Source organism: Danio aesculapii, chromosome 14 (assembly GCF_903798145.1).
Source record: "Danio aesculapii chromosome 14, fDanAes4.1, whole genome shotgun sequence".
In the NCBI taxonomy this organism is placed as follows: domain Eukaryota; kingdom Metazoa; phylum Chordata; class Actinopteri; order Cypriniformes; family Danionidae; genus Danio; species Danio aesculapii.
In genome coordinates, this window is record NC_079448.1 from 10,023,921 (window position 1) to 10,038,448 (window position 14,528).

At 34.8% G+C, this 14,528-nt stretch overlaps 1 protein-coding gene across 4 annotated transcripts in view; it reads left to right on the forward strand.

Annotated features, from left to right (window-relative positions):
• arhgef9b (Cdc42 guanine nucleotide exchange factor (GEF) 9b) overlaps positions 1–14,528 on the forward strand; it is a 104,218-nt gene that overhangs the window by 5,960 nt on the left and 83,730 nt on the right. For all 4 annotated transcript variants that reach the window (XM_056472000.1, XM_056472001.1, XM_056472004.1 and 1 more), the window contains exons 2-3: positions 4,957–5,095; positions 5,791–5,897. In XM_056472000.1, the coding sequence (XP_056327975.1) occupies positions 4,957–5,095; positions 5,791–5,897 (246 nt within the window). The remainder of the gene's footprint in view (positions 1–4,956; positions 5,096–5,790; positions 5,898–14,528) is intronic.

Genomic DNA, 14,528 nt, shown 5'->3' on the forward strand with positions numbered 1-14,528 from the left:
AATCAGCCCCAAATTTAGAAGGCATGCGTTACTCTCAACCACACACAGAGAAAATAAAAGTAAATCAAATCTGAATGCAGTACTTAAAGTCAACTAGGTGGCGGGTCAAAATCACAAATGGCTAAACGCGACTGCACAACAATGATAGTGGATCAAGATTATATGTTTTGGTGGGCCAAATCTCGTTATATTTTTGACGTCAGTTGTGGGCTGGCGGGAGGAGGGCAGGCCGTAAATGGCCCACGAGCCAGCAGTATGAGATCCCTGGACTAGACCTTTCTTGGATGCTGCTTTTATACTAAATAATAATTACAATCACCTGTTGACATCACCTGTTTCAAAACACATCATTATTCAACCAATTACTAGCCCTAAATTGCTTCTGTCCCAACTTTTTTTTGCATGTGTTGCAGGTCTGAACGATAGGAGAGGATGTATATTTATAAATGAATTGAAGCTGACCAGACACATGAAATGTTTTGTGTTCATATTGTCTGCAATGAAATACAAGTCAGAGTGAATTTACAAATCACTACCTTATTTTTTATTTGCGTTTTCCATATTGTCCCAACTTTTTCTTATTTGGGGTTGTACAATGATTTACCATAGTTAAGCCTTTAAATGTCACTTTAAGCTGAATACTACTACCTTCAAAAATATCTAGTAAAATATTATGTACTGTCGTCATGGCAAGGATAAAGAAACCAGTTATTAGAAATTAAACTAATTATCTAAAACTATCATTTTTACTATTATGGGTTGAAAAAAAATCTTCTTTCCGTTAAAAACTATACAAGGGGGCTAATAATTCTAGGAGAGCTAATAATTCTGGTTTCAGCTGTATTTGATTCAACTCTCCAGCTTGTTAGTAGCGACTCCATGACCTGGGCTGCATTCCGCTTTGCTTATGGACATTCATGCATGGAGGAACCCCACCGCCATTTTGTAGTGTGTTCCACTTCATAAAGTGGACAAGAGTATTGAAAAATCCTCAATTTTAACAACGTTCACAGTTTTGATACTTCAGGCAGCTTCAATGCAATATGACTGTTCCTTCATAGCAGACCATCCTTATATAGACTTGAATCGAACAAATTCATAAAGAAAATATAATAAATCAGCTCAATAGTGGAATCAATGTGATCAAACTTGTAGTATGTTTTAATTCAACCCTTCTCACAGGTTCTGCAAGTAAGCACTCGTGAAAAGTAAGCAATGACGTATATCCAAATCAATGGAACGGAGGGAAGTTAACAAGGGAAGGGTATAAAAATGTGGAACTCAGCCCAGAAATAACACAGGTCAGATAAGGGAGGCTGGTGTGCCTCAGGGAACAGGGTTGGAGACGTCACTTATGACACAGTGTTTTACGATTATTAGTAACATTTATAGTTTAAGTTAATGCATTACCTAACATTAGATGAGTACATATGTTACAGCATTATTTTGAGTTAATAAATATCAGTGTTGTAAAGTAATGAATTACAAATACTCAAATATCTGTAATTGAGTAATGTATTTCTCAGGAATAGGGTATACACACAGAGACTTAATTATCAGTAAGCCAGCTCAAGCTCTTCTAGTGAACTGTCATGCTATTGCAAAATTGCCAAATTTAAGATGTGATTTCTTCAAAAAATCAATGATCTTCACTACCTGATTTATATACGATGATTGATATCATTCCAGCAGGTACACAACATCATAAGACGTTAATATTAGATTAGATTTAGGTCGTGAAGTCAGGTGACCAAAATTCAATTTCTAATCAGCATTTAAGGACAAAGTTATTTTGACATCCAATAACGACATCAAATGACGTTGATCTTAGGTTGATTTTAGGTTGATCTTAGGTTGTATAGGAAAGAGACAAAAATTCAACATTGAGCCAACATCATAAACCAACGTCATATTGACGTAAAAAAACTGACATTTATTCATCAGTTATGGCAACAATAATCCAACATCTGGTAGACGTCACAGAGGTAACGTCCACACAACGTCATGCTGTAACATCATTAGACGTTGGTATTTAGTTGATTTAGGGTTGGACGTTTGATATTGATGTTGGGTTCTGACATCAACTCGATTTTCATTTTCAACAAAATGCAATGACCCCATGATGTTGGGGTACAAATCAATCTGACGTCATGTTGACCTCCTGTGCCTGCTGGGATGTCTTTAAAATATGGTAATTAAATTTTTCGCAGTACTTTCAATAGAGTTTCTGCACTTGCCTGTTGCACCTGGCACATGCATTGAAACAGTGTTTCATTTTGTTTTACACTTTAATAACCTAATGAATGTTTAAGTCAACTAATTATTCAACTAATTATATTTTAATTAATTACATTATTGATGCTGTAAAAGGAATTGAAAATTAAAAATAGTATCAGTATTTACAACAAATACTGAATCTCTACACTACTTACACTACATTTCTGTGTATACTTGTTATTAGTTTTACTTAATGTATGATTTTTTCCCTCCACTGATAAAAAATTTCAGGTCTGCTACAGATAAGCCTATAATTTACTTTTGATTTTAATAATATATCAGTGAAGGTTGAAATTAACATACTCTAAACTAAGGCTAAAAGTATTTTATATTCTTAGTTTATCAACTAAATTAGTAACAAAAACGACTATATTATATTGATAACAGTGCCTATTTACGTGATCTCCGCCCACCATTGTCTGTTTGCTCCTGACAAAAATACAAAAGAAACCAAAGCATTAAGAGAGCGCTGTTGTTTTTTGTTTGTTTGTTTTTTGTTTGTTTGTTTTTTTGTTTGTTTGTTTTTTTACTGAGTTAAAATACTGCTTTTTTTCAGTCAAATTATTCCTCCATTCTCGCTTTACAGGTATTTAAAAGGCCAATAATTGCCAAGAAACTGCAAGTGACTTTGTATTGATTTGCCAGAACTGGCACATCAACAATTACAGAGTGAACCTTTTTGATTCATTGTTGGTTTTTTAACTTATGTTCTGCTGGTATATGAGCCTTAAAAATTAAGACATTCATTAATTAAATACTTTTGTTCTTCTTGCAACATCTGATGTGTTAACAACTCTTTGCATAATGACAAGAAGGAAACATATCTAAATCTTCAGGCAGTAAAAAAACTATATTTTAAACATATTTAGTCATGACTACCCCGGAGAGCTTGTGGATTTCATGTTTTAATTGAACAGTTTAATGAGATTATGTTTTCTGACTGTGAGAACAGGCTTTCAATTTTCAATGTACAAAAACCAGAAGTGTAAATATCTTACAGTAATTAAAATAATTATAGTAGTTTTTGATATTAATATTATTGTTTAAGACCCTGTACCACAAAGCTTATATAATCTTGCACAAGTATATTTTAAACGTTCCATTTATGCACTTTTATATTTAGATTTTTCTTTATTATCAAAATACATTACAATATTAACAGTCACTATTATGGGTTTTTAGGGGTTAAATCAAAAAATGCACCTTGTTTAAAAAATATAGATTTTTTTAAATAAAATATTCGACTCATTTAAATGATTCGTCATTCATCCGGATCTATTGCCTGTTCGTATGGACATCACCACGTAACAACACCAAATATAAAAAGCTGGATCCGGTAAAACATGAACACGCATTTCCCCTCAGACACTAGCAGAGTGCGGGTGTGTGTGGGACTGATCCTGACAGAGGATGAGTGAACATTAATGAGTGAACGTTCTGGTGATTAATGCAATAATCTACCCTGTAACGGGGGATTCGTCAGTCGTTTGTTAAAGGAAGGATCAGAGAAGACTGTATGGGACTTTGTCAGAGCTTGACAGGAACTTTATCAGTTCGAATGAATCACTGAATAAATCATATGGGAGTCGTTGGGATAATTAGGTAAAAATAAATGCGTATTATAAGACAATGAAAGTGTTTTTCGGCCTTGCATGCCTTGTTGGAGACCCCCAAAACCAAAATATGACCTTTTTTATTGCATAATAGAGGTTCTTCAAGTGAAGATATTTTGTAAATTTCTTATATAAAAATTAATCCTTTTATCAGTAATATGTACTTATTTTGTGCAAATTTAAAGGCAATTTTCTCAATACTTTGCTTGACTTGAACTTTCAGATTACAGATTTTATAATAGTTGTGTTCATATACATTTTGTACAAATTATACATCAATGGAAAACTTATTTATTCAGCTTCCATGTGATGTATAAATCTCAATATTTAAAAGAAAGAAAGAAAAAAAGAAAGAAAGAAAGAAAGAAAGAAAGAAAGAAAGAAAGAAAGAAAGAAAGAAAGAAAGAAAGAAAGAAAGAAAAGAAAGAAAGAAAGAAAGAAAGAAAGAAAGAAAGTTATGATTTGATTGTAAAATGATTTCATATTCCCATGCCTAGACATTACACTTCTAAGATGACTTCACATATCCAGGCTTTGCATGAAGGCTAAATGAGAAAAATAAAATAAAACAATTGGTAACACTTTACAATAAGGTTAATTAGTTATTGCATTTACTAACATGAACTAATCATGAATAACACTTGTACAGCATTTATTAATCATAATTGAACATTTACTAATGATTTATTAATATCCAAATCCATGCTTGTTAACATTAGTTAATGCACCGTGAGTTAACATGAACTAACAATGAACAACTGTATTTCATTAACTAACGTTAACTCTCACGAACAAATACTGTAGTAAATGTTTTGTTCATTGTTTGTTCATGTTAGTAAATGCATTTATTAACATTACCTAATGAACCTTATTGTAAAGTGTGACCAAACAATTTTAAATATCACTGTTATAGCTCATTTTAACTCATATTAATTCATCTTCAGCAAAGTTGGAAGTGTCCTGAGGGACCCTGTTTGAGAACCATTGGATTTAGTTAAATGTAATTTCTTTTTTGTTTGCTTTTTGCTGCTATAAGGCTGATCTGACTTTATGCAGTGATTTTCAGACTTTGTCACGTCCTCCTGGTCAATCGCCTGCAGATCCTCCACTGAAAGCTCTCCTCCAGCGGTGTTGTTCTCTGCCTCTGCCAAACACACTCTCTGCACTGGAGCCCATCGCCCTCACACACGTGCTCACTCCTCCAGGTACAGTCCACATCCAAACTACTCTATACCTCAATGTTGCTTCATATGCATGTTAAGTTTCAGCTCTAAATATCCTACAAATAATGTTTTATAACTCTTCGACACTGTCGACTTTTAGGCTTTGATCCCAAATGTGCTGTTTTGTTTTGTTTTTGATGACTGTTGCTTTAAATTCAAATGAGATTAGGCTCTTTTTATAAGAGGGCGGAGATACAGGCGCCTATGTGTCAGCTTAGTGGCAAATTCAAAAGAGGACAGATTTTTTCTCTGTCATTGACAATCTGTAAAAATATTGCTTAAGGGGGCTAATAATATTGACCTTAAAATGGTTTTAAAAAATTTAAAACTGCTTTTATTCTAGCCAAAATAAAACAAATAAGACTTTCTCTAGAAAATAAAATATTACAGGAAATACTGTGTAAAATTCCTTGCAAACATCATTTGGGAAAATATTTGAAAAAGAGAAAAATAGTCACAGGAAGGCTAATAATTTTGACTTCAACTGTGTATTTATTCAGTTATTTATAATAATTTCAGTAATATTATTGAATAATAAGCTAATGTTTGTATAATTTATGTGTTTTATAGTTTGTAAAGTAATATTTTCTGTATTTTAGTAGATAAATTATATGATAGACGTTAGTGTTCACTAAATAAGTGGTTCTAATTAGCGTTCTTTTCAACCTGTTCTGCAGCAAAGTCGATAGCCAAGTCAAGCATTCTCCGTATGAGGAACAGCAGCACAGGATCTAATAGACGGAAGCTGTTTAGACCAGGATCAGGACCACTGCATGTGAACATGGTGAGTGATTAATCTTCAGTCTCAAAACCGCATACCTCTTACAGGCTTTTAGGAGTATTAGTGCCTTCATGTGTTGATCAGAGAGTAACGCAGGATGAATGAATGTGCAACTGTAACACTCATGGCACTGATAATATCCCTCTGAATTCAAAACTCATTTTTAAGATGTCAGTTTTATTTAATTTGTTATTAATTAATTATTATTACTTTAATTACAGTCTTAAAAGGATACTTCTAAATTAAATAAACCTCAATATTGCCTCACCCTCGTCTGGTTTTAAAACTCTATGGGTTTCCTTCTTCTGTTGAACACGAAAGAAGATATTTTGAAGAATGCTGGTGGCTGGGACTTATCAACTTCCATAGCGGGAAATAAAAATACTATGGAAGTCAATGGGTGCTAGCAACTAGCATTTTTCAAAATGTCTTCTTTCGTGTTCATAAGAAGAAATAAACTCAAACAGGTTTGTGACAAGGTTTGTAAGCCTTCTGCCAGTTTCTTATCAGATTGAATTTCTAGAATCCGACACATTCTCATTTTCTAACACTATCAGTTTTATGTTTATTCTCAAGTAGATGTAGATGTAAATAAATGTCTTCGCTTCACTGTAAAAAAATATCCACAGTTTTCCATATTTTGTGATTTGTGTTTTTATTTTCCCTGTTTATTTGTGCTTTTGAATTGTATTATGGGAACTTCGTGTTTCTTCCAACTTTTATTAACATTTTTAATAGTTTAAAGTAATAAATTGTCTGGTTTGGTGTTTTATAATATGATACAAAAACCTTGTAAACTGCCAGTACATTTTCTGATTTATTTATATATCATTATTTTTACACATGGCATTATTTCAAACTACTAAAATGTCAATGAACATCACTTTGTTAAACTGTAGAGTTGAATTTTCAACATCAAAAGTGGATAGAGAAAAAATCATGCCACTAGAATGTGATTCACAACCATAAATAAACTGAAAACACTTGTGAATCACAAAATACAGAAACTGGAAACTATATTTTACAGTGCAGGTAGTGTAAATGAAACAAGAATGGCTATTTTTAAATGTTATTACGTAAGCGCATTGAATAAAAGTATCCATTAAGATGTTTTTTGTGAGACTATAAGGGTTAATTCACCCTCCTCTAAAAGTCCATGCAACCAGAATTTGAGGTTCTTAACATAACCTGAATGTAACCCACATGGATGGATCTATTTAATCCACGTCTTTTTAAGAGATGTCACAGTATCACTTTATGAACAGCATCACAGTCTGAAATTCAGTGCTTTTCATTGTTTAGTATCTTGTTTCTATATTTAACTGCTAAAGTGTTAATAAGGTAAAATGTGTTGCTGATTTTCAATCAGCTTTCTAGTACTGTATATAACAACATCAATAGTGCACAATATGTAACTGAACAAGGCATACCTTTTCCTCCATTTTGTTCACTCAGTTAAAACCTTTAGCATGTACAGTACTTAAAACTCTAGATCTTCAAAAATTTTATTCATGAATCAGAAATACAGCTTCATTAGTGTTGACGGTTTCCTCCTTTTTTATTTTGACAAAAGGGCCACAACTCCTTTCCTCTGTTTTCACTAATCAAATATTGCCTTTTTACTTCACATCCAATGTTTTAGCCAATGGTGAATCAAACCATTTTTCTAATGTATAACCATCTCTCAGTGTGAAGTCGTGTTGTTTAGTGCTATTCCAGGCCAGATGACATGATTATGGTTTCCACTGTGAAGCTATAAAATGTGTTTAACCTTCCAAACACTTAAGTAAATTAACAAAGCTTTTCACAGTAACTTGAAAATTACAGATGAGTTTGATTTGGGTTTGAGATAAACTCCAGCGCTGAGAAGATTTACTGGCATATTATTAAACAATTTATATTCTATATTAACTTTATACCATACTACATTATACATTATACCACACCATCTCATACACCATTATATGCCCTGATTGTGTTACTGTGATTATTCATTTTAAAATAAAATTCCCAAATTACTTTATTATTTTCATATGTCACACAACGACCATTATTTTAAAGCTGCCTTGGAATGCCCTGATATGTTGTTAAAATTGTTCTTTGACATCTAGATTAAACTATGTTTCTTAGGTAAGGGCAAAATATGGATCAACAAGCCCATTTATATCCTTAGAAGTAGGCTCTAGAATGAAAGCTCAGTTTTTACCTTATTTGGAAGGGTCGTGAATATTAATGAGCTCTGCTCTCATGCTGCTCTCAGATCTCTCTCACACAGCGTGATGTACTCTGAAATACACATGCAAAATAATCATACTTCAGCTGACAAAAAATATTTGAACAAATGACAATCGCTTCAAATGAAGTGAAGAAGAGTGTCACGTTAGGAGCAAGTGAGTTGCCCATTAAGCCTGCTCCTGAGATATGCATTGTGAGTAAAATATAGGCTAAATAATAATTATACCTGACAAAATGGACTGACAGAAATGTTTTTAGAGTTTGTGGGTTTAGCATGTGTGAAAACACGGACAGGAATGAGTTTTTCCAATAAAAATTCCTGTCCTTTCACTGCAGAAAAATTATAGTAAGAGCTGAGTGATATGACACGATGTAAACATGCATTAAACACGTATATTCAGCAGTTTACATGCGTTTGTTGCCTCATTACAATCATACTTTCACAATATACCTGTTTACCTAACAAAATGTACATTTAAACAGACCCTATGTCAATTTGAGATGGCATTTAATAAATTTAGAATCTGAATCTGAATTTTGCGTTCTGACGACCTGTGAACCAATGAAATAACATCGGCAGCTTCCTACTGTTCTTTAAAACCTATTTTCAAAATAAGAGTCACACATCAATAGGAAACTTTATAAACTGTTATACAGTACTTGGAATATAAGAGTAAAAATGTATAATTGTTGTAATCTCAGAAGGAAACATTGTGGCCAATCAAACGCTGCCTGGAGCTTGCATATCAATGATCCAATGTCGAACAGTTGGTGTTTTGTACCAATTGGCCTGTTTTTCATTGAGATTTTACACTGAGATTTTACACTGATAGGATAAACATGAGAATGAGGAAACAATGGTGTTGTGTTTAAGGCTTACAATCTGATAGGACCACGCACTGCACCTCAGCTTTCCATCTATGCCTAGGTATATTCAGATTTTCATTCTGTTGTACTTTTAAATATACCTTGTTGTTATCAGTGGTTTTGCTGTGGCACATTTTCCAACATAGCCTCGTTCTGAAAACGTAGCCCTATATACATTTCTGGAAATCGCAAATTATGTAGCCAGAGGTACTTATGGCTGAATTTTGTCTTCAAAATGAACGCAACGGAGTGGTATGACACCGTTCCTTTTTGCGCTTACCACTTACCTCCATATGGACGGCTTTTCCGCTGTTACTAGTTTGTCCAGTGGCTCACAGCATGTGTCAGCAGACTTGTGATGTGGAGCGGAGTTGACTGAGATGACAGGGTTCGAGTCTGGTCAAGAACGGTTTTAGAAGGCAGGTAAAACGAATGCTAAAAAATAAATAAGTAAATAACAGGGAAAGAATGTAGTAAAATTAGAAAATGTGGTAAATATCAAGCTGCTGTGAAGGCTTTTCTTTTCCTGAACTGCTTTTGAAAACACTGTTGGTTGGGTTTAGGTCAGTCAGTCAGTGACAGAATGAGCCTGGGTTGACATTTTCTCATGTCTGCAACCATTTAAGCTTAGTTTGGTTAAATGGGCATGCCTGCTTTTCTATATTGTGTGTCTTTAAGTCTGTAAGCATCTGACTGGTAAACAGGATCAAACAGAGGAAATAAGTTATTTTCCTGCAAACTGTATTTAAATAATATGAGATCGAAATGAGTCTTTTTCCAGATTGATAAGAACAGAGACACACCAGATTAGTGTCTGACACTCTTCTCTTTCTTCAGTGGAGGATGTGTAAATGAGTTAAACTTGGAAATGTACTGCTGATGAAGCTGCTCTGAGTGTTCGTTTAGAGATGAACTCAGCCTGCAGCTCTAATGTCAGCTTAAGCTCACGTTCACAAAGGGCTGCTGCAAACCGGGGAGAGAAATCTCACCCTCAAAGTTAATTTGGGTTCAGTATTAAAATCCGTCCATCCTTTGCATTATGTAATGGGCTTATTTGAAGAAATGAGTCATCAAGCCAAGCAAAGCATGCTGGGAATCAAAGATTAACCGTGGTGTCGTCGAGTCTCTTTCCTCATCAATCTAGTAAAATCCCAGTTTCCATTTCCACATTCTAGGCTCCTTTACATTTCTCAAAATACTCTGCTTCACTGGCAGTCTGGAATATTTCAGATTTGCTCAAGTCTGCTTTTATCTGTAGAAATACACTGTAAAAACTGTGATATTGTGAAATATTATTTTCCTAATTTAAAAAAATCAGTTTTATATAACAACATTTTGTTTATATTCCTATTCCTACTCCATTCATCAGTATCTGATCCTTCAGAAATCATTATATGCCGATTTGCTGCTCAAGAAACATGGCCTATACAGATTTATTACATTACTTAAAAAATGTTTGCTGTTTGTTCAAGCTTATTTCAATTGAGCTGAAACAACACACTTCTTGAGATTTTTTTTGAACATCTTAATTGTTTTATGTTTAATCCACCTACGTTTTTACAAACTAACCAAAGCATGATGTAAGTTTGACACCCAGTAGTTGAACTAGGTATTGCATTCCTGGATCCTGGAAGTGCAGGTTGCCAGATTGAGGACCAATTGGAGCGAGTCTGACAACCGAGACTAAAGGCTGATTTAATTTGTGTTCTATATAAAAGCAACGGCACGTGATTGCAGGCATTTTTCCATAGTAAAAAGAGTTTTTGTTCTAACCAACACCTGAAATTGATATTTTAGAAACGACTTTTATTTCTTGCAGCTGAACAACAGAAAATGGACAATGATCACCTCAGGTACACCTTGTGTGCTTTAATCAGTGTTAAATGCTAATAATGTGAGTTTGAATGCCACTTTACATCACATTTATTGTCATACTTCTGAAAGCAGCAGTAGATAGTTTACCTCAGATGTTGAAAATAAAAGAAACCGTTTGAAATTGAACTTTAGAGCTGACTCAAAACCAACACATAGTGATTCAGCATGTACATTTATTAATGTTAAAGAGGTTTAATATGTATTAATTAGATTATAAACCTTACCATTTTGTGAGTGAGTGCATATTCTGTGCTTCTGAATGGCTGTATTCAATTTCTGTGGTGTTTCATCTGGTGCAAACAGGCAAATTGCTTATCAATGCAAACCTCGCCACGTAGCATTTTGTTGGGACGCGGAGTTACAATGTAACCTGCTCACCTAATGTTTACGCTGGTAATATTTATATTATTTGCCAGTTAATAACCTTATGTGGAACTTTGAATCCGCGTCTCATTTCAAAGTCTGTTACCATGTATTCACACGAGGCTTCAGTGTCAACGCTTGACAGAGGGCGGGTCTGAAGTTAAGGCTGACGCGATCGTCATAGCAGCGTCAGCCAATGAAATTAGTCCACAATCGGCTACTGTCTGAGCTGAGGTATTTGCATAAAGTGATCTGATTGGCTGACGCTTCTGTTGGCGCTTGAAAAGTTGAGAGTGCATATGGAGAGCAGAAGCAGTGCACAGGCATTTGTCTTTCACACTGACTGCGTCTACAGCAACTTCCTCCTATGCTGTTTCCTTAACCTGCAAATCCTTATTTTAAAAATTATATAGATCCTAAAGAACTGTATGCTTCTCATGCTCTGATGAGTGTCATTCATGTCTTTTCAGGTGCACTCGGTCAGAAGACAATCACCTGTGATATCATGTCATTTTGTTTTTGATTGTCAGGATGATGTAGGCCTATAGTTATTATACAATATTGTTATAATGATATTTATACATGATCAAACTAGTGAGCAACTTACGCAAATCTGATACTAAAACTAATACCACCCAGTGGTTAAACAAGGTATTGCACTCCTGGATCAAAACAAACGCAGCCGTAGGTTGTAAAATTGACGACAGGAGCTAGTGATTTACACTGTGTTCTAAATAAAAACAATGACACATGATAGAAGGAATATTTTTCATATTAAAATTATTTTTTGTTCTAACCAACACCTGAAATTTATATTTTAGAAACGGCTGAACAACAGAAAACCATGACAATGATCACTTCAGGTGAACCTCATGTGCTTTATTCAGTGCTAAATGCTAACAATGTGAGTTTAAATTCCATTTTAAATTCCATTTATTGCCATATACTGAAAGCAGCAGCAGATAGTTTAGCTCAGATCTTGAAAATAAAATAAACCATTTGAATGTACACTTTAGAACTAACTTAAACACATATGAGTGATTCAGCATGTACATTTAATAATGTTAAAGAGGGTTCATATGTATTAATTAGATTATAAACTTTACCATTTCGTGAGTGAGTGCATATTCAGTGCTTCTGAATGACTGTATTTAAGTTTCTGTTGTGTTGTATCTCTGCAAACAGCCATGTTGCTTATCACTGCATATCTCGTCATGAAGCGTGTTGTTAGGACATGCGGTTACAATGTAACCTGCTCACCTAATGGTTACGCTCATAATATTTATATAATTTGCTAATTAATAACCTCATGTGGAACTGAATCTGCCTCATTTTTGGAGTCTGCTATACTGTCCACCGGAGGTCGTATTTCGGTCACGAATGCATACTTTCAGAGCCTTTCTGAGTGTATGAATGAAATGCACAGTTTTCCACCAAGGCAACCCAGGGTGCTGAAATATAATTGGCTAAACTGGCAGTGGGCAGGTTAAAATTACCAAAACAAAGACAGCGTTCTAGCATGGAAAACACATTTTCAAAGCAGAATATCTGACATTAGCATTGTTTTTCAGATAGACAAGAATGTTCACTTGGCATGTTTCTTAAATATCTGCAAACATATTATAATATTTTTATGCTTTAAAAGAGTCAAAAACTTACATACAGCACCTTTAAATTTTGTTTTGTAGTTCGGGCCCAACTAAATATTTGTTGCCGTTTTTAATCCTTTAAGTTCATTTGATTGAATACATAAAAATGCATTTATTGTGTTAAAATTGCTACTTTGTACTGTCACTTTAATTGAGCGTGAGCAGCGCAGCAAAATAGTCCCAGCGGCAAAACTATCACAGCACTTCTGCTTCAGCGATGCTCTCGCCTCTTTTAATGTATGAAAGCTCTAATCTGTTTACATGGACGCCAAAAAAAAACCCATGCTGCTCATGCTCTGCTCACGCTTGCAGTGTGAAACAGGCTTTACTGTCCACCGGAGGTCACATTTTGGTAGTGGGCGCATGCTTTGTGAGCCTTCCTGACTAAATGAAAGAAATATGTGGTAACAAAGACACATTTTCAAACAGAATATCTGACTTCAGCATTGTTTTTCAGATATACAAGAATGTTCACTTGGCATGCTTCTTTAATATCTGCAAACTTATTATGGTATTTTTTATGTTTAGTGAGTCAAAAACTCACATACAGCACCTTTAATTCCTTCATGTTGTCCCAACACAATTCCATTGTGGGGAATCCAGAATTTTTTTACAATGTGTGCATGCGTTTATATTTGTTGATTTTTAATTGCTTCTCCTAATTTTGTGATAACTACAGAAACAGACTCAGTAGCCAAGGCAATCATGTGATTAAAATTATGACACACACAAACAGTTAATGGTGGTTTAATTGCTATGGCAGGTGCATAATATAGCTACATTGCTTTCAAAATGACTAAAATGTGCATAATTGCAGTGCAATTAGCATAAATTATGTTTACAAGACTGTGTATGCAAGCGGATCTTCTATGCAAAGGGAGTGAAGGGTTTTCTATAGAAACAGAAAGGTATTTACACTCAACGACCACTTCTTTAGGTACACCTTACTAGTACTGGGTTGGACCTCCTTTTGCCTTCAGAACTGCTTAATCCTTTGTGGCGTAGATTCAACAAGACACTGGAAGTATTCCTCTGAGATTTTGGTCCATATTGACTTGATAGCATCTTGCAGTTTTTTGCAGATTTGTCGGCTACACATCCATGATGTGAATCTCCTGTTCCACCATATCCCAAAGCTGCTCTATTGGATTGAGATCTGCTGACTGTGGAGGCCATTTCAATACAGTGAACTCATTGTCATGTTCAAGAAACCAGTCTGAGATGATTTGCACTTTATGACATGGCGCGTTATCCTGCTGGAAGTAGCCATCAGAAGATGGGTATACTGTGGCCAAAAAGAGATGGACATGGTCAGCAGCAATACTCAGGTGGGCTGTGGTGTTGACACAATGCTCATTTGGTACTAATGGGCCCAAAGTGTGCCAAGAAAATATCACCCACACCATTACACCAACACCACCACCACCAGCCTGAACCGTTGATACAAAGTAGGGTGGATCCATGCTTTCATGTTTTTGATGACAAAATTCTGACTCTACCATCCGAATGTCAGAGCAGAAATTGAGACTCATCAGATCAGGAAACGTTTTTCCAATCTTCTGTTGTCTAATTTTGGTGAGCCTGTGCAAATTGTAGCCTCAGTTTCCTGTTCTTAGCTGACAGGAGTGGCACTCGGTGTGGTTTT